The 20,545-nt window shown below is 43.9% G+C and overlaps 1 protein-coding gene across 4 annotated transcripts in view; it reads left to right on the top strand.

Moving 5' to 3' along the window:
- Window positions 1-19,292, top strand: part of casz1 (castor zinc finger 1) — a 170,108-nt gene extending 150,816 nt beyond the window's left edge. For 3 of the 4 annotated variants that reach the window (XM_086141194.1, XM_086141193.1, XM_086141196.1), the window contains 13 exons: window positions 143-315; window positions 690-1,558; window positions 5,471-5,603; window positions 6,095-6,158; window positions 7,126-7,289; window positions 7,614-7,736; window positions 7,839-8,159; window positions 8,266-8,464; window positions 9,218-9,389; window positions 10,827-10,975; window positions 11,832-12,069; window positions 12,917-13,273; window positions 14,006-19,292. In XM_086141194.1, coding sequence (XP_085997320.1) covers window positions 143-315; window positions 690-1,558; window positions 5,471-5,603; window positions 6,095-6,158; window positions 7,126-7,289; window positions 7,614-7,736; window positions 7,839-8,159; window positions 8,266-8,464; window positions 9,218-9,389; window positions 10,827-10,975; window positions 11,832-12,069; window positions 12,917-13,273; window positions 14,006-15,294 — 4,251 coding nt within the window. In that variant the 3' untranslated portion in view covers window positions 15,295-19,292. The remainder of the gene's footprint in view (window positions 1-142; window positions 316-689; window positions 1,559-5,470; window positions 5,604-6,094; window positions 6,159-7,125; window positions 7,290-7,613; window positions 7,737-7,838; window positions 8,160-8,265; window positions 8,465-9,217; window positions 9,390-10,826; window positions 10,976-11,831; window positions 12,070-12,916; window positions 13,274-14,005) is intronic. The other variant, XM_086141195.1, reaches the window with a different exon arrangement.
- Window positions 19,293-20,545: the final 1,253 nt, after the last annotated feature.

The following is a 20,545-nucleotide window of genomic DNA, read 5'->3' as shown; positions in this document are numbered from 1 at the left end:
TCTTTGTCTACAGTCAGTATGCTGTATCAGGTCTTTTAAATGCAGCACATTTCTGTTTTTTTTTTTTTGTTTTTTTTTTTTTACATATCTTTCAGTCAAATATTTGCCTTTTTAACGATCACGTCTTCTACCGACTTTGCAGGTGGGCTGTAGCAAGGTGTACACCAGCACCTCGGATGTCATGACCCATGAGAACTTCCATAAAAAGAATGCCCAGCTGATTAACGATGGCTTCCAGAGATTTCGTGCAACAGAGGACTGCGGAACAGTTGGCTGTCAGTTTTATGGACAAAAGACAACACACTTCCACTGCAGGTGAATGAGAATATCAATAAAAATCCTTGATAAATGTAGGTAAATGCACAGACTAGGAGATTTGGATTTTTTTTTCTTTATTACAGATTTGCCGCACTCCCTTTTTTTTAATCAAATGTCATCGTGTGTTTTAATATATACCCGTGAAAACTTAAACCTCGAGACACCCATGTAGCAGTTCCCAAAGTACGGACGTGGACTCCATGCTACCGGCAAACATTGTAGTGACATGTCAGTGAGCAGCGGCTGTCACTGAAATGCTTCGGTTTTCACTCCTCTATTATATTCAATTTAAATCCTTCGGACCTACAATTACTCATAGGTAGCAGGAAGCATCCTGTCCGATCACGGTTTCCTTTCATTTCTCCTCTCAGACGTCCAGGGTGCACATTCACCTTCAAGAACAAGTGTGACATTGAGAAGCACAAGAGCTATCACATCAAGGACGACGCCTATGCCAAAGATGGCTTCAAGAAATTCTACAAGTATGAGGAGTGCAAGTATGAGGGTTGTGTCTACAGCAAAGCTACAAACCACTTCCACTGTATCCGTTCCGGCTGCGGTTTCACTTTTACCTCTACCAGCCAGATGACCTCCCACAAGCGCAAACACGAGCGTCGGCACATCCGCTCGACCGGTGTCATGGGTCTCTCCTCCACCTTCCTGGCACCAAAAGATGAGCCTGAGGAATCGAGCAATGATGACTTGATGGATTTCTCAGCCATCAGTAGCAAGAACTCTAGCCTGAGTGCCTCGCCCACTACCCAGCAGTCCACCACTGTATCTCACCTGTTGGCTACACCCACCACTGCTGTCTCCTCTTCATCATCGACAGGCCACAATCTAAAGCCTAGTCCCTCATTGCCTGGGGCAGGCCAGCGTATGTCCAGCCTGCTGTCCCAGGCCCTGCCCAGCAACATGCCGGTTGCGCTTGCTCTGTCCAACAGCACCATGACCACTTCCAATCCGTTCTTCCCCCTCATACCCAGACTGCCTCTCCAACAAACTCCACCGGCTGCTAGCCTGATGTCGGCCGTATCCTCCGGAGCCCATTCTATGGCCACCGACTCATTGACCCAGGGTGGCACCTCTGCAGGGGCGGAAGGAGCCATGGCATCTACCCCGACCTCCTTTGCCACCTCCTCCATCATGGAAAAGATTTCAGCCAGCAAAGGTCTAATATCACCCATGATGGCCAGACTGGCAGCAGCGGCCCTTAAGCCTTCCAACAGTCCAGATGCAGGTAACTAACTCCACAAATGTTCGTCAGGGTGTGATTAACCCTCATATTGTGTTAAGGGTCAATTTGACCCATTTCACCCATTGACCCAATGGGTCAAATTGACCCTTAACATAATATGAGGGTTAAGATAAGATTGATCCCCATAAGGGAACTTCCTTTGTCCCAGCAGCGTAACAGTTATACTGTCAAAAAATAAAAAAGTAAAATAAGTATGAATATGAATATAAATAGAGAGACAGAAGACAGAAGATAGCAAGACATCCACAAATAAATAGACAGCAGCAACAACAACAACAACAACATCAGGGATAATAATGGACAACATAAAGAAACAGTAAGGGAGACAAATACACAACCAGAACTATATAGAGTGACAATAGCAATGACAAGAATAAAATAGATTAAAAAAAAAATAGGCAAGATGCATGCAGGCTGAGACCAACAAGGATAAGAAAGACAGCAGAGTTAGGGCACGACGTGAATGGGTGAGTTAGTGAGATCGTGGAAGCAGCACAGATGCATTTCAATTACGAAATGTCTTCAAGAAAACTCCAGATAAAATAGCCATTAAGACAATAAAAATAGTGTGGCTGTAACTCCTCTTTCGTTGGGTCTAGTAAATTGACTCGGGATTATTAATTCGATAAACAAGCAAATAAATTATCTACCTTTGTCTGAGATGGATGGCGATTTACCTGCAACTCTCGGTCTTTCACATTTGGATCAACAAAGACCCAGAATATTCATAACACATCAGATAAACTGGTTGCAAAACCATGTTAATCCTCCTTTAAATGTGTGATAAGTACGTAAAGGACAAATGTGGAGTCAAAAGTACAAAATTACACAACAAAATAGGTTTTTTTTTTGTCTATATTAGAGAAAACATGTACGCTATATGCTGACAGTTTGTTGTCTTGCTCTGCTACAGCATTATCACAGAATGAAAAACAGAGGTCATTTCTATCACTATCCCACAGTGGACAGGGTTGCAGAACAACTGGCGCTCTCAGGCTTAAAGGGATATACCAGAGGCATGGTCCTCTGCTTGGGGCTTGTTATTGTGTTGATTGTTTGTTAGATACCCACAATCCATTTTGAGATAAATGCGCTGACAGGGAAGAGTAGAGCCTGTAAAAGTCTCTTATGATGTTCAGACTGGGCTCCTGGGGCTTGTGTTGAACATGTTTCCTCATCTTCACTCTCTTATCTATGTCTGTGCCCGTTCCAAGCAAATGGAGCTGGAATGAAATTAAGTTCAGAAATTGCAAGAACACAAAATGTTTTTTTTTTTTTTTTTTTTTTTTTTCTCACATCCTCCATGCAAACTGATAAAAAACAAAAATCACTCAGCCAGAAATGATTCGGTGTACCAGAGCTGACAAAGTGGCACGGAAGCTCAGACACACTTGCATGCATCAGCAAAGACACACTTTTTGAATTTCTGGAAACCGTCTGTTCCCATAAAACATGTCAATATCTATTTAGCATAAACACAATTCACATAAATTTTGGACGTAATTGCCTCGTTTGTTTTTATCCCATTATTCTAATCATAACTTCCGAAAATGAAATGGCATCTATGCATTGAATTGATAAAACGGTCGGAAGCACGGTCTTGAATTCTGTAGAAGTGAGACTTCCTGCGCCGAGCTGGAACACGTGCGGCGGGGGTTGAAAAACGGGGCTACAAGGGGAAGCGTCTCCGGATGTCGGGAAGGGGAAGGATTACAATTCCTCGTGGTTTTCCCGGAGCAGGCCAGACCCCGGGAGAGAGCTGGGGCACCTGCTCTGGGGAGATGAGTTGAGCCCGGGCTGTCAGGCTGAGCTCCACCTCTGGGCCTCCAGCAGGTAGTCTAAACAGTGGGAAGGCAGCAGGAATGTCCCTGCTGAGGGTGGGGCCTCTGCAGATGGTGCCTTCACCACCCCCTCATTTTTTTGCTCACCGAGAAGCTGCGACTCACACGTCTTTGCTGGATGCGAGCAAACTGTTGTACATAACCTTTCGCCTTTTAATTACATATTTATCATCGAAGTTCAGCGTAGACGCAGGATGGAATTTTAGCTGTGGTTTTGTTTCTCATATTCTTCTAAATACATGTGAACAGGGCTTTATGGCTAAAATAGAGAGGAAGTGGTTTCAGCTTTTCTGCCAAAAAGGTGTGAGAAAACTAAGTGTTTGTTGTTTTTTTTTTTTGTTTTTTAATGTTATCTCTCATGCGGTGCATTGTGAATCTTCCTGTTTAGACTTAAACTATTTTCACAGTTCTTTTTTCTTTATGAATGTTCCATTAATTCACCCCTAAGTGTTTTGCCCAGAGATCCACGCATATGAAGGGTTTACTAATTAGATACACAGTACAAATGATCTTTCGCAAGCTCTGTATCTTATCCAGAGCAATTACATGGTGGTACATTATTCCTGGATAATTTCCAGAAAGAAGCTGCTTTGAGTCAAACTCATTTGTGCTCCCTCTTTGGGAAGTGGTGAGAAAAACAACATCATGATGTGAAACAGATCAAGAGACATTTGCACTTTAATCCACCTTAAATGGTCAATTTACCCTCTGAGGTTGTGAAAGAATTCTTTAATCTGCTCGGTGTTCACGCGTAGATCATATAGTTCTGAGCTTCACTTGATATGATGTGCTCTCATTTCAAATGAGGATTGATTTAATTGTCGATGACAAGGCAGGGTTCGTCTGGCTGGTTAATTTTGGGGGTGTTCTTACGAAGTTGGGGGAAGGGATCGCTGGACAGAGAATTTGTGAGCGCTCAGTGACCTCAAAGCACTTGCGAAATTATGTGACTGCTTTTTCTTTAGCCCCTCCCCCAAGCCCTCCAACCGCAGCCATTGTCAAACTGAACTGACACTGACACTCATCTCCTAGCTTTCACTTGACAAGGCCAAAGACTGGGTTTTCTACTCCTATTCTGCTTGATATGTCTGTGGGTCATCTTTTGGCAGCAGGGAACTCTGCTTGGTGCCCCCCTTACATAGGTTGGTCTTGTTTTCTCCACAGCAAGAAAAAGGAGAATGGCCTTATCAGGCTGAGGGCCAGGGACACACACTTGGTTGCCCATGACCTTGCCTGTCATAATCCCTCAACACCAGCCCCCATTGCCAAACAACAGATTCCTCAGCAAACCAATCATAGCCACTGGCACTCTCAAGTTATAATTTCAAGGAGGCCGGACCAGGGGCCTTTCCCCTCCCGCTGACATATTTTAAAGAATAAACCACTTATTGTCCACCAAAAGTTGAGGCTTCTCCGTATAGCCTCGGGACAAATTAATATTGTAGTCCCTCGGGTACGGTGGGGTAGGGTGGAATTCACCTTCCTGTCAGCGATTTTACCCCACTCCGTCCCCTGCTCTTTGTTTATTTCATCCCCGTATGCTCGCTCTCGCTCGCGTCAAGCAGCGAATACCGATTTTGAGGAGAGGGTTGCGATCGAGAGGTCACGCTATTTGAACCAATCAGATTGGCTGTCAGCTCCAATCTGACGGACTTAGCTGTCCTGTTCCTTGTGGGTACGCTTAGTGGCATTGGTTGCCGCCTGTTGTCAGGCCAACAAGGAGCCCAGGAAGGTGGAAAGGGAGGGGGTGGCCAATCTGAAACTGCCACTTTCCCTCAGCATTAGCATCTCACTTAATGACCAGTTAAGAGGCAGCCTGGCAAATGAGTTGTGACAAGTGCTGAAGAAAAAGGAGTCTTTTTCCCTCATATCTCCCGCCTCTCAATCATCATTTAAAAGGCTTGACGGCCCGACATAATTTCGCAATAATTATCACTCGGAGTATTCTTTTTAGGCCGGGACAGAAGTCAGATTGAATCTCATCATAGGGTAATAATGCTGACCAACAATAACTTTGTTGTCTCTCGTCTTCTCTCTCTGGCTCGATCCTCAGGGAACGGGCAGCCGGCTTCAGCCAGCCAGTTTAATCTGGTTCAAGTGAAGCAGGAACCCATTGATGCCACATCTGGTGCCTCCCAAGACTCTACACAGGAGCACAGCCTGGACCTGAGCAAGAAAGACCACAGGTATGGAGCTTTGCAGGAAAAAAAAAAAACAGAGCTAATTATGTTCATTTGGCATTTTTGCACAATGATTCTTGCTGTCGATCCACCAAACATAATGCTGTAAAATGTTAGAAAAAAAAAAAAAGACAGGTTACAACCCCAATAAACAACAGTTTATGCGTGTGTGTGTGTGGTCGGGTGTGTTTGACAAGTAGTTCTGTCTCAAAAACACTCAATTTATACATATATATATATATATATATATATATATATATATATATCTGCCTGTAAATACTGCTAGAATCTAAACCTGTATCTCCCATTTTTGAGTGAGAATGTTGTTTATATAAACCTTGAACTCCATTACTCCTTCCAACTCACTGTAGATCTTGTTTCTAAAGAAGACAGCATTTTTTGTCTTCATTATACAGGCACACCTTCTGTGATAAATAGTAATATTTACTGTTCTCATGCAAATCTTGACTAAACATTGATCATTTTCCTTGTTTCAGTAATGAATCAAACGGACACCCTGTACCGGGGAATACATCTCTTTTATCCTCGCTTATGAATAAGGTAAGATCCATCCATCAAACGCCTTTCATCCCAAGACAAATTAGCAGGACATGGAGGGGCCTGTTTGTTTTTTAATGTTTCACCGCTAATAAGATGAGTTTGTATCATTTAAATTTTCCAGCCATTTTTCATACAGTGTAATTTTCACTGCACCTCTCACAAATTAATATAATGAAGTAGTAGCTGGGTGTCATGCCAGATATATAGAGATGTTTGTTTTTTGATGAGCTGTTTTGAACTCAGAGTCCATTTTTTCTCCCCCTTTATACTTTCTCTTCCCTGCCTTGCACTGCATTTATTTATGGAGTTTATAAATTATTTGATTAAAAAGTCAGAGGAGGAAAAGCAGAAGGCGCTGCCTTCATTTTTTAGCCAGTCTAAATACTCGCGCATGGTAAAGAAAATACACCTTTTTTTTTTTTGTGAAAATGAAAAAAGACACCGCCTTCCATCAGATTGATGATATGATGCCAGTTTGCACATCCGTGCACAAGCACAGACACACACACACACACATGCGAAGTGACACGCGCACAAAGGGTCCTTAATAACTTCTCCCTGGGAGAGATGAACTTCCCAGCATTGACCCCAGGCAGCAGAGGAGCTCGAGGGCCTGTTGTCCAATAGCTCTTTGTGTCATGTCGGCATTCGTGGGTTTGATTCAAGCCACCATGTTACATAAAAGGGTTAACAGTTGTTCCCAGAGGATGCTTGGCAAACACTCTTGGCCTCCACTCAAGCAAAAGCCTGGATGTTTGTAAATCTGTTTGTGCTTTTTTGCTTCGCCAAATATTATGTTTGTATGTGTGTGTGTGTGTGTGTGTGTGTGTGTGCGTGTGAAAGAGAGAGAGAGAGAGAGAGAGAGAGGGGTTTTATTCTGACACACAATTGAACATGTTGAAGTGGCCAACTTGCGTATGCTCAGTCAGTGTAGTGCCTGGTGGTTTATGTGATGTGTGTTTTGTAGATGTCACAGGTGAACCCTGCCTTCTTCAATGCCATGAACCTGAAGACAGAGTTGGAGGCAGGCCAGGGCAGCGATACCTCTGAGGCGGCACAATATCTGAACAGAGTACTGAAGAAGCCTCTGGCAGACAAACCGAGTGAGATCTGGCGGACGTACCTCCGCAGGTATAAAACACGCAGGATGTGCAAAGAATGTGATCTGTTAAATTACACTTAATTAATCCGTCTGAACTGCGGACTGAAGAACATTTTCACGTCCCTTCAATAACTGCCTATTGTAAGATTTTAGATGTCGTAATGACCAATTTCGAAAAGACCCGTGTTTTAAAAAAGAATGACTCTTTTCTATTCCACCTAGAAGGCCCAGATTTTTAGAAATAGCTCTTTATGTATTGGATCGAAGGGGAAATTGAAAGCACGTCCGGAATCCGTTTTAATCTGCCCCTAAAAACATTGACTTCATTTTCTTTGTTTTCCAATTATATTAAGGTTCGACACTGACGACTTTTGTGAGGCTCAGTGTGACTTCCTTCAAAAAGTGCACTTTCACTGCCTGGTAGAGGACTGCGGTGCACTCTTTAGCACTGTGGATGGGGCCATAAAACATGCTAAGTGAGTGTCACACTAGTTCATGATCAGAAAATATACCCTTCCCACGTTTTCGCTTTCAGCTTTATTGATAAACATAAAAATGAGCTTCCATCATGTCCTCAGTTTCCACCTTAGAGCCACCTTGAAAGTGAAGTCGGAGCCTCCGTTCGGCGAGGGCAAGGTCTCAGGTGAGGGAGCTTCTCTGCAGCCCGCTGCCCCCGTCTCCATGGCCAACAACCCGGCCATCGATGTGGGCCAGCTCACGTCTTCTGGTGGCTACAGCTCCCCTCCTCCTTCCTTGCTTGCCTGGAAACAGCTGACCGGCAGCATCCCTCAGATGCCGGCCTCAATGCCCAACCTGCCGGCCAACTCTCCCTTGGCCACCACCTCTTTGGAAAATGCCAAGCCGCAAGTCAAACCTGGCTTTCTGCAGTTCCAGGAGAAGTATGACATTGTGCTTTTCCATAGGACCATACGGTAGATGGCTTTGTTTAGTTTTTTCAGTTTTGACCTCAGGTCGATAACGCGTTTTCCATCCCTTTTCTTCCAGCGATCCTTGTCTGGCCACAGACTGTAAATACTCAAACAAGTTCCACTTCCACTGTTTGTTTGGGAATTGCAAGTATGTTTGCAAGACCTCCGGTAAGGCCGAGTCCCACTGTTTGGACCACATCAACCCCAACAACAACCTGGTCAACGTCCGTGACCAGTTCTCCTACTATTCGCTCCAGTGTCTCTGTCCCAACCAGGTGAGTGCGGCCCGATAACCGAGCCGGGAGCTGAATCACCTACTGTCATCTGCCAGTGTTCTCTAAGCATGAAGCATGCTATCTATTAGACCAGTATTTGAGGTTATTTGAATCAAGGCTTTCACAACTGCCGCTCTCTGTCTTCCATCTCTGCTGAAAAAGACAGTCAACTCACCCCAGTAATGCCTGTTTATATGTCAATAATGTCATTTTGACTGCCGCATTCTCCTCTCAGAAAAGGCCAATTTAGCTGATATTACCCAATAAATCATTGTCACTTGCACAGTAAACAAGGCTGTCTGGAATAGGGCAAAAATCAGGGGAATGCTTCGCAAATGAAACCTAAATGGCAGCCCCTGCCTGCTCTCATGAGCCTGCATTTGGAAAACCGTTTAAATGAATTCATTAATGTGTCGAAAATCACCCCTCTCACAAAAGTCCCCCTCCCTCTTCCCTGCTGCTCCTCCTTCCCCTGCTCCTCTTAGTCTCCATCGCCTGAACCGAGCTGATCTTATTTGGGTCATTCCTTAGGGATCAGGGCCCCACAAACAGATGGTGGAGTACAGACATGTTAGAAAGGAGGGGAGTTTGTGGGAAGCCCGGAAAAAAAAAAAAAAAAAAAAAAAAAAATCTAGAGACACAAGTAAAGGGCTTTTTGTTGAAGCAGCGCTCTATCGGGATCAAATATGATAAACAAAATCTCAACTCTCGGCCAATTCGCCGATGAAAGTGAACACCGTGTCCCGTTCGCAGCTCTGCGAGTTCAGAATGAGGGGCCACTATCACTGTCTGCGACCCGGCTGCTCCTTCGTAACTAACATCACCACCAAGCTGCCATGGCACATCAAGAAGCACGAGAAGGCAGAGCGCCGCGCCGCCAACGGCTTCAAATATTTTACCAAGAGGGAGGAATGTGGACGGCTAGGTAAGATTCTGCAGACCGTCTCTCGCATCTGCAGCATGTCGCGAGCTTTAATTAGGGCACCGTCCCTCCCGTTGTTGGGATTATGCCAGAAGATGCGCATAGATTAACCGCGTTAAATTGAGAAATGTGTTCGATTGATTTTTGCTGGCTGTTGCAAGGGGATATTCTCTATGTTTACAAAAGGAGAGAGAGCGCTGTCGGAAAACACGGCATTGTGGTTTGAGAGTGTTTCAACAGGCATGAAATACGTCCGCCTCAATGGTTGCCGTGTTTTTTTATAATCACAGTGGCACCTCAAGTCCCTAAGGTAGTCTTGCCTGGGCTATATGAGCAATAACGTCTAAGGGGGCAATCACATCCAGGTTGTTTTCTTCTTCCTTTCACCCCTGTCAGAAATGAGCAATTAGGTTTGTGTTTGTTAATTATCCGGCTTGTCTGGTTTAGCCTGTTTGTGTTCTGAAGCTGCGCCTCACAGCCACTGCTGCCATCGCACAAAAATGAATTAAAAGTGATCTGTTTTTTTCAGGCGGTTACACAAGCTTTTCAGAACCGAGAAACAAAGCAAACAAAAACAGGCCCTAAACAGCTGTTTTTTGTCCCCAGCCCGATCTGCCAAATGTATTGTTTGAGCTGGGGGGAAAAAAACAGAAAGGATTACCATCGCTAGCGCTCCAGTCATAAAGAATTGATGGGTTGCCAGTATCCATGGCAGCAACATTAAACTGAACACCGTTAATGATGTTACCTGGTTTCTGTCTCACAAAGGCACACTGTGTCACAGGGGTTACTGTTATTTGCTCAACTTTGCGTGTTTAAAACATTGTGTGTGCAAAAGCTATTTGATGACACAGACATGTTGTGCTCTTAAACCGGGTGCCATGGTTACTGACATGCTAGCACCTGCCCAGCATGTTACTCTTTCAATTATTTCTGCCTGCTTTTATATAATGGTATTTGATTAACAGGCACAAAACGGAACATTCATTTAATCTGAAATCATAAAGCAATTAGAGCTAGACTGGTTAAAACCCGAGAACAGACGAATACGAAGCAGACCGCGGTACAATGGAGAACAAAAGAAAAAAATGTCAGTAGAGATACTTTGAAAAATGAATTTAATATGGCAATAATTGTATATTTACTTGGGTTTGCAGGGGTGTGTGCCTTATTGGCCCGCAGAAAATGAGAATTTATTTATGTAAATTCCTAATTGAATAAAGTATGTCAGTGTAATAAAAGAGCTCCACAGGTTTAGCGCACCGAAGCCTTGACTTGCTCAGTGTGACACCGGAATGATCTAATATTCCTCCTACATATACACTCCAAAATACTTTCGTAGCCGATCCCTCTTTTGTCAGAAGTATCTGTTAAGCGCGTTAGCAGCTCTCAGACTCTTCTCAAACAGAAATGAAGCTCACAACCGTTTTGCCTTCACAGGTTGCAAGTACAACCAAGTGAACAGCCACTTCCACTGCATCCGCGAGGGCTGCCAGTTCTCCTTCCTGCTCAAGCACCAGATGACCTCACATGCACGCAAACACATGAGGCGGATGCTGGGCAAGAACTTTGACAGAGTACCATCCCAGGTCACAATCTCACTAACACCTATGACGCGTGCCATCGCACATGAAAAGTGTAATTGTCTGAAAAATATTGGCGTCGAGCCGCCACGCGTTTATGGAAAACACCGAAACAAAATCAAGTACCTCACGCACCCTTTACTGAGAGGCTTGTAATTACTGTGTGAGAACTAAGGTCATTTTTATGAGGTGGAGATGCCTTTTACATTTTATCACTAGTTTATACAACCGATTGAGCTTTTTTTTTTGACAAAAGCATTGTTACATTGGATATTATTTTCACTTTACGTACAGCGTATCGCAAAAACTAAAATGTATATGTATATACATTTTATACGGCTCTTCTCGATACACTCTCCTCACAAAGAAAACTCACCAATAGTTTTAAATCTGACTTGTATGAAAACTATAAATCCTACTGCCGTTTGAAAATGAGGTTTTAGCATTTTTACGCTTTTCTCTATTTTAACAAATTGTATTTTTTTTTTTTTTCACCTTGGCTTTTTCTGAGTTCACAGCAGTGCAGATTTGTCTTTTTAGCGCTCCCTGTTCTATGAGTCAGCTTCGGGGAATAAAAACAAGTTAATTTAGCGTTGCTCTGTAAAAATGGGAGTACAGCTATTATCCTGTCATACCAGTCACTGACAAATCGCTCATGACATTCTCCGCTGAATTTTTTCACAATGGAGTATTCTTTTCCTTATATGACCACTTTGCTACGTTATTTAGTACACGGAGCGCTTTTCGCGGATACTCTCGTTCCGTTTCTCTTTTCGTGTTATGGACTTATCTCCGCTAACACCCGCGGGAACGACAAATGCGAGCGCACGATTAAAGATTTTTTTTTTTTTTCTTTTTTCAGGTGATGCCACTGGGTCAGAGGGGAGATGAGGCGCAGCAGGCAGCTGGCATGGTGACCGGACCCGGAGGGACCCAGCAGAGTATCACTCCTGGCTACTCCTCTGCCATTTTAGATGAAACCGATGATTACATGGACTACATGGGCGGAGGAGGAAGCCCCCTTGGCATCTCCTCGGAATCGTCCAACCAGGACCGCAGCTGCACCAGCACACCTGTGGGCAATGATAGCTCTCCAGCAGGTGAGTTCTCAAAGGCACTCAAGTATCAGCATGTAAAGATTTAGATTAGATTGATAGAGTTATATGTTTTTTTTGATCTCGAGCCGCCAGAATCGGCCACGCTTCGCTAAAGTCCGCAGGGCTCATCCACTTCATCCAGAAAGACAGGAATGTGCCATTTCATGCATTAATCATCATCATAAAATCACTGATGTCCTTATGGGACAAATTGAGATTTGCAGATGAAAAAACACAAGTCATTATTCATGGTAATTTGAAGTTAATGCCAAAGCTGAATTCTCATGTTCTCCTTTTTATATCGAATCAGCTCGTTTTCCTAGTCGCCCTTCAAATCTACCTGGTCTATACATGTTAGTCATTGTATGTATCTTATTACTGCTCTTCTGGGGCCAGAGATCAACCCTGTGACTACTGTAGCTACTCTTAATGGTTTGAAATGCGGAGAAAAGGAAAAGCAGAATCGGCTTTCTCCCGCTCGAAATCACCGCGTAAATGGATACTCCTTTGCTTTTTTTTTTTTTTTTTTACCCTAAAATCTGCCTGCCTGTTTCACGTTTATCAATGTGTAGCCGATATTATCCGCTATTCTCATCGTTGTTGTTTCGGCTGGTGTTTGGGATACTTGTCTTGAATGGGCCTCATTTTGTATCATTCTCTTATCTTTTATCTTTTCCTCTTTACCCATCCCTTTGTGTGTATGCATGTGTGTGTGTGTGTGTCTGTGTGCGGATGGGTTTTAATCCTTCTTTGTGTGTGTGTGTGTGTGTGTGTGTGTGTGTGTGTGGCCCTCTGTGTGTTTTTCTCTCTTGTCTTCCCTTCACCCTTTCTGGTCAACCTGTCTCTCCAGGACAAGGCTGCCCCGCCACCACCTCTGCTCCTACCACCCCTGCTGACACTAGCGCTACCCAAAATGCACCTCCTTCTACCCCTCCTCCTCCTCCACCACCACCACTGCCACCTCCCTCTGTTCCTCAGCCTGGTCTCCAGTCTCAGGCCCCATCCCTGTCTCCCGCTCTCCTCAGACCTCCTCTCCCCTCACTCCCATACCTCCTCTCTCCATCATGTCTGTCATACTCTCTGCTCAGCGCCTCTTTGGGAGCAACTCGGAGTGTTGTCATGCCAACCAACACACCAGCTTTCAGCCCCATCATTGCCACTCCGTCTCCGGTTAAAAATGACGTCCCTATAGTGCAGGATGCCGCAGGTACTTATCCCCGGCGCAAACCGACACTGCAGCTGTCACCGAGTTGAGTCCCGGGCAGCGTTTAACCCGACCCTAACCGACGGTATTGTTGTTCGAAGATGAGGGATCGAAAGAGATTTTGAGCAAACGACAAAAGAATGTATGCATTGAAATAGAATATCAAAAGTGTCAAGTAAACGTAACAAAATACCTATTTTACTGACATCGCCGTGTGTGTGTTACAAGTAGGATTTAGAGATGCGGTAGCAAATTCAGTACCTGTATTGCGAGGTTTATTTCGCTTCGACCAACAAGCCCGTTTTAGGAGCCTCTGTTTTTAATCGCTCCTCAAGTTTTATCGAGGCCCGGTGTTTCCCGTCTCGCAGAACAGGGATCACATCATTAGCACTGACCTCAGGGTGTTGCAAAAGGTGGGTGCCCCTCATAAAACAACATGGAGATAAGAGGGTCGGTTAAGATCCCAAGCTCCGCCTCTGTTTGGAGGCTGGAGACACCCTGTAAAAGTGTCATGTTTCAAAGTCAATCTATCATTTTCCCCCTCCTTTAATGATTATGCGAATCAGGAATAAAAAATGTGCGGCTCCACGTGCTTACTCAGTTGCGAATCACTTCTGGCTGAGTAAGATCGCGCTATTGCCTTTTCCGCCGGGACAGTCTCACACTGTGATCACGTAGCTTTTCCGTTTCTTTCGAACCAAACGATCACTCTCGAATGTGCTCCCTTTCCGATAGGCAACACCATCTCTATTCCCACGGCCACCGGCGCGAAGAAGCGCTTCTGGATCATCGAGGACATGTCGCCGTTCGGCAAGCGCCGCAAAACCGCATCGTCACGTAAGATGCTGGATGAGGGAATGATGCTGGAGGGCTTCCGCCGCTACGACCTGTATGAGAATTGCAAAGACTCCGGCTGCCAATTTTCTCTGAAGGTGACCCACTACCACTGCACGCGCGAGAACTGCGGCTACAAGTTCTGCGGCCGCACCCACATGTACAAGCACGCGCAGCACCACGACAGAGTGGACAACCTGGTCCTCGACGACTTCAAGCGATTCAAATCCACCCTCAGCTGCAACTTCCCGGACTGCCAGTTCTCGGGCAACAGCACCCACTTCCACTGCTTGCGTTGCGGCTTCCGCTGCACCGACAGCACCAAGGTGACCGCTCACCGTAAGCATCACGGCAAGCAAGACGTGATCAGCGCCGCCGGCTTCTGCCAGTTCAGCTCCAGTGCCGACTGCGAGGTCCCCGATTGCAAATATAAGCTCAAATGCTCGCACTTCCATTGCACCTTTCCTGAGTGTAAGCACACGGTGGTGGGCATGTCCCAGATGGACTCCCACAAGAGGAAGCATGAGAAGCAGGAGAGGGGCGAGCTGCCGTCTGTGTCGCCCAAAAGGGATGGCGTGCACCTCCTGGGGGGAAACGTGTCCGCGATCCCTCCGTCGTCGTCGGTAGGTCTTTCCACCTCCTCGGCCGCCGGGCTCCACGCTTTGTCCCACAACATCAACAGCAACGCTCCCTCCATGCTCTATTCGACCGGCAGCATCGGGTCGGAGTATAATCACCCGTACACGCCGTCATCCATCAGCCTGGACAGCTCTCTCAACCTGGGGACCGACACCAGCAGCTCCCTGTTTTTCCTCAAAAACGCAGCCGGTCTGGGTCTCAGCGACTCACTGGACCTCAGCAAGAGAATGCATCACGACGCAATGCGAGGCCCCGCTCGCCAGAACCCCAACCCGCCGCTCGGCCTGCTGTCAGCTCAGGATGACACCACGGGCACGTCCGGAGAGGCCGAAGATGACCTGTCGCCAGAGGAGGAGGTGCACGCCGAAGAGGAGGAGGAAGAGGACGAGGAGGACGACGAGGAGGAAGAGGCCGAGGAGGAACTCAACTCTGACTCAAATGACGATTCGATCGCGGAGCCGGACGGCGGAAAGGACAACGGGGAGAGTTTCGATGCTTCCGTTAAACACACAGATACTTCCCAACTGGAAAAGCAAGATGCTGACCCGTGAAAATGAAAATAAAGCTAAAAAAAAAAAAAAATCAAACTTTGACTGTAAGAACTGAAGAAAATCCCTGTGTACTATGAACAAACAAAATGAAAGTGGCCTCATTCATCACGTTTTAGACTTCAGATGACAACAAAACGCGACGAGAGCGTGGAGAAAATGAAGGCCCAAAATGATTTATTATAATGTTTACAAGATGACCAACATTATTAATTCAATTATGCATTAAAAAATATGAATGGAGACACAGAATTAGGCCTTGTTTTACACACGGGGTGGCAATGTAAAGCTTTTACTACACATCAGTCTTTTTGTGTGCGTGCATGTTTGACTTTAATTTATTTTTATTTTTCACTTTTTTGTGTGAAAAACAGTTAGAAAAACAAAAACAAATCTCTCTATTTAACTATATATGTAAGTGTGTGTGTGTGTGTGTGTGTGTGTGTGTGTGTGTGTGAATGATGCTATACAAAAGGAAAATGCTTGCCCAGATAACATGAACTGCAGGTGTATACATAGAAAAAGGGAAACGAATCACTTAGGGGAAACAAAATGCATTGAAACATTTGACCTTTTTTCTGTATTATAATTATTAATATTAATATTATTATTACTAGACACTGAGAGGAAGGGCTTACATTTCTGTCGCCCTGGTCTTCTTCAGATATTTTACTCTGTTCTTAAATGACGCAGAATTGATTAGAAACTGTTTGCCGGGTCTCGGTCGCAGCCGTCGGTCTCGACGGTTCTCCGACATTCTGCCGGAAAATGTTCGACTAGCACCAAAACCAAGCTCAGCCCTTGTAATTTAACCCCCACCACCACCCACCGCCCCTGTGGAGGAATCGAGTTTTGTGTGTGGATAGTGCACTTTTATATTAGCTGACCATGACGAATTCAATGACAATAGATAACTCATAAGCATATTTAAAAAATATTTTTGTTACCATTTGCATCTTTGCATTACTATGTCTTTTTTTTTTTTTTTCCATGTATCGTTAATCAGAATCATATCGATCTGTAAGCAGAAGAGGTCATGATTAATGACGAGGGTCGGGGGGGGGGGGGACGGGACGGGACGGGACGGAACGGGGCGGGTTGGGGGGGGATCAAACTGACCAGAGGAAGCGATGAGTCACTCAGATATAGCCGGAGGAGACGGCCGAGTGAGAGTCAGGGAGTGTATTTAATGTTGAAAATGTACAGACCGAAGATGCCTGACCGGCATTTTGTTTTCCATTCACTATGGCTGTGGTTGAGCTCCTGTTGTAATGGTTTTTATTTAATATTTATGTGACCTTCCAAATGAGATTTTCTAGGGTGTTATTGCACTTTTTAGTTTTATTTGTACCGTCTGAAAAAAAAAAGAAAAAAAAAGATTTATCTTTTAACAGGGAATTTTGCTTTAAGGATGTTATTTTAGTTCACTTTGCTTTAATGCACAAATAGATGTTAGTGTGACAAAGAACTGTTGTTTTGTGATTTATTTAAAGACTGTTTTTTTGTTTGTTTTTTGTTTTTTCCTTTTTTTTGCTTGTGATTGGACAGTTTGACGAAAAGAAAATGGGCCCGGCAGACAGTTGGCGCCCTAATCAGAAACACTAATAAGGACTGTGATTACATTTTTTTTTTTCCTAATCAAGGCGTTCATGGCAATGCTCTAATTGTCATCCTAAATTTTAAATCTGGCAAGGCGACGCTGGTTTATATTGAGCAGACATGTACCGCCGAGGAGTGGACACACTGATTCTAAATTCGTAAAGCCTCCCGAGGTATCATTGGAAATAAATGATTATGATATAGGGAGTAATCATTTGTGTAGATGATTTTCCTCCGGATATTGTTTTGAGAAGAGAAAAAAAAAAAAGGTTGTACAGTATTTTCCTCTGTAAAAAAAAAAAAAAAAAAAAAAAAAAAAGACAAAATAACAAAAAAAGAATATATATGAACAAAATGCTCTTTGATGAACAGCTTCCTTTAAAAAGAAAACCATAAGAGATGGATAATAAAAATGACAAAAAAAAACAAAAACATTCAAATAGCCTCATCATAGTTTGCTTGTGTGCGTGACTTTTTTTTTTTTTTTTTTTTAATTACACTTCCTGGTCCATTTTCTCTGGAAACACTTGTTCATCCTATATATTGTTGGCAGATTCCATCATGGTATTTACGGTATATTTATTTCCCCATGTCAGAAGCTCAAACTCAAATACACTGATTGGAATTCATTTGTTAATGTTCTGTTTTATTTAACAACTTGTTTTATTCATTTGTCATTTCTGTGTGTGCTTTTTTTTTTCCCTTATTAATTGAAATTCTTGGTTGATACTTTAGTTTGCTGTGGGCATGCCTTGTTCACAGACTGAACTGTCTCCCAGGACTCTCTTGCAAAGCAGAGACCTTCGTACATTTGTTTTGTTTTCTCATCATTTGCTGAGATTACTGTTTAAGCTGGGAGACGTTAATCACTTGAATTTAGTTTGTGTGTGTGCGTGTGTATGTGTGTGTGTGGCTGTAAAATTGCAGGATTTGTAAAAAGTTGAAAATAAAGAAACTATAATTATTATAACAATACATATGTAGTGCTTGATAGTGCTTAAAGGCTTTGGGACGTTTTTCATGACACATAAAGAAGGGCCTGCTGGAGCGGGGCCAAAGGTCATAACAGTGCACCCTCTGTCACCCCCCCTTCCCCCTGTTAGTTAGTTACACTACTGGTGTGTGTGTGTGCGTGCGTGTGTGTGTGTGTGTGTGTGCGTGCGTGCGTGGGTGGGTGGGTGGTTGGATGGGTGCTTGCGCGCATATGTGTGTCTTTGTTTCTCCCCCAAGAGAGAGACAGATCCACAGGTCCTACAGCTGTGGCTGTGAGACTCGTGGCTCCGTCGCAGCTGCTCAAAGCCTCGATTCATATTTCGTGACCGCGTGCCCTTCTTTGTTCCGCTATGAATCCCGATTACGAAATTTCGGTCACAGATTTTGAAAAGGAAAATAAAACACATCTGCATTCACGCAGGTAGAGGAATCAACAATATTTGTTGACAGGGTCGCCGATCGTTCACACCTAACATTCTGGTACAAGAGGATAATCAGAGCCGAGGACCATCAGAGAGCTTTAAAGGCCCGCTACTACTAACAAGATGGCTCTCTGTGTCTTGCGTAGTGTTAACAGGGCACATATTTTTCTTTCTCTTTTCCCTTCTTTCTTTTGTTTGCTTTGAGCCATGTGCTGGGTTCTCCTCCCACTCCCTCATTTCAGTGGCCAGTGTGCTGGTTTCGTCTGTCCCCTTGTCTACAGCTGTTCCTGTCTTTCCTCCTTCGCTTCATTGTGATGTTTTCTTTTTTTAATAAAAAAAAAAAAAAAAAAGAAAAAAGAAAAAAAAGAAAAACATGGGTAAAGGCATCACCATCTGTCAGCCAGCTGGCATCCTGTATATAATCTACCAAAAAAAAAAGAAAAAAAGAAAACATGGAAATTATATTACACAAAACCAGACGGAAACGACCTCCAAATCCTGCATAGGCTGCTGCGAAACGACAGATCGTTTTACCCTTTTAATTAACAGAGTTAAAAAAGATGGTATTAGAAAAAAAAAAAAAAAAAAAAACGGGGGAAATGAACTGAAAAGTATTTCCACCGCTGGAAAGATGTAATATGAAAGCCGCCTACTTACTGCAGCGTAGTGGATAAACAGCAGCATTTTAGACTTTGTAAAATATATTGCACTTTTGGACTAAAAGCCATCTCCCATTAGCATTCAATTTGGCAAGAGTCATGAGACATTTTATATGAAAAGTAGACAATGAAGCAATTTTTTAAAAGTCTCTACTTGAATTTGTTGTCCTCAGCACTACTATTCATTCTAGTCGTATTGCTTATTTCCCCTTGTATACAGTGCTGTTCATCTTCATTGTGCTATATTTATGTTTTTCTTCTGTTTCTGCATGTCTTATGCAAAGACTGAGCTTTTCCACTCAGTGAAATAAAAACATACTAAACCATTTTAGGCCTGTTTTCAGTGTCACTGTGTTCTCGAGTCACTCGGGGGAGGACGCCGCACCCCTCGGATCGGCGCGCCGTCCACTTTTCCCCGGCTAAAATATTTTACGCGAGTCCGGGCTATATGCGGGGCGATGGCCGCCGCTGACGTGCAGCCGGTTGATGTGCCAGGAACAGGTTGAATGACAGTGTGCGTAGTGAGAATGGGCAACAATCTGGGCCGGGAACACACATGACAGGTGTGCGCTGCATATGTGGTCACATGATGCCTATAAGGCAGATTAGAACCCAAACAGATGAAGCACTGCTTAATGGCAGCTTTTATTAAGTTCACAAAGCGTGGAGGGAGGGGTGAACAGAGGAAAAGCAGGTGGCCGGGCCTGTGCTCTCTTAGATGAAGACAGACATTGTACAGTGTGGTCTGAAGAGGGAAGCCACTGTGGAAGGATTTAGGGAGATTTACCCATCCTGGACTGACTCCCTTGCATTTTCCCAACTCCTGCGGTAACAGCCCGAGAGGGACGACGGCAAAAGCTCCCAGACAAAACCCTGCCAAAGAGGAAGGCAGACTTTGGAAAGGTGAAATGTTCACTGCGATTAATGAAAGTTCAATAAACCTTTTTTTATGAATTCATTGTAAATTATACATATATTTATATATATATTCCAAATGAATAAAAGAATAAAAACATGACAGATTAAAAATTGACATTATGGAATAAAACAGAGTACAGAGACAATAGGGGATAATATCTTGATGTTGTGTGATGATCGGTGTAAACACGAGGACATTGGGCTCTTTGTCGCTTATTTTCTAGTTTTTCTCCATCACTCACCACCTGACTAAACCAAATGGAGGTACAAATGCAAAGAAAAATTCTCCGCATAAAAACGGTTTAAAAACATCACTCTCCACAGCACCAAATTTAATCAAGGATCAAATGAGATCGGGTCTCGGATCTGCAGATAAACACCAAAAAGTAACAAAATCAGTCATTGTAACTTTATTTGGGAAGTTATTTGAGGATACAAGAAAGTCACACTGACCCTGACTGGCCAGAGGTGGCTTGAAATAAATGCACTGGGCATCGTCTTTTCAACATGAACAAATCAACGAGCACACAGACTTACCTGAGTGATAAATGTCTTGTTTAGAAATCTATTAAGTTCTAGTTCTCAGCTTCCTGCTTTTAGCACAGCTAAAAAAAACACACACACACCCTTGAAAAACAAGTTACGTACCACTTTGACAGAGAC

The sequence above is a fragment of the Fistularia commersonii genome, chromosome 34 (assembly GCF_037954325.1).
Source record: "Fistularia commersonii isolate RoL2024-O1a breed Wild chromosome 34, RoL_Fcom_v1.0, whole genome shotgun sequence".
Classification (NCBI taxonomy): Eukaryota; Metazoa; Chordata; class Actinopteri; order Syngnathiformes; family Fistulariidae; genus Fistularia; species Fistularia commersonii.
Note: the sequence above shows the minus strand (reverse complement) of the source record. Positions and strands in the feature narration are given on the sequence as shown.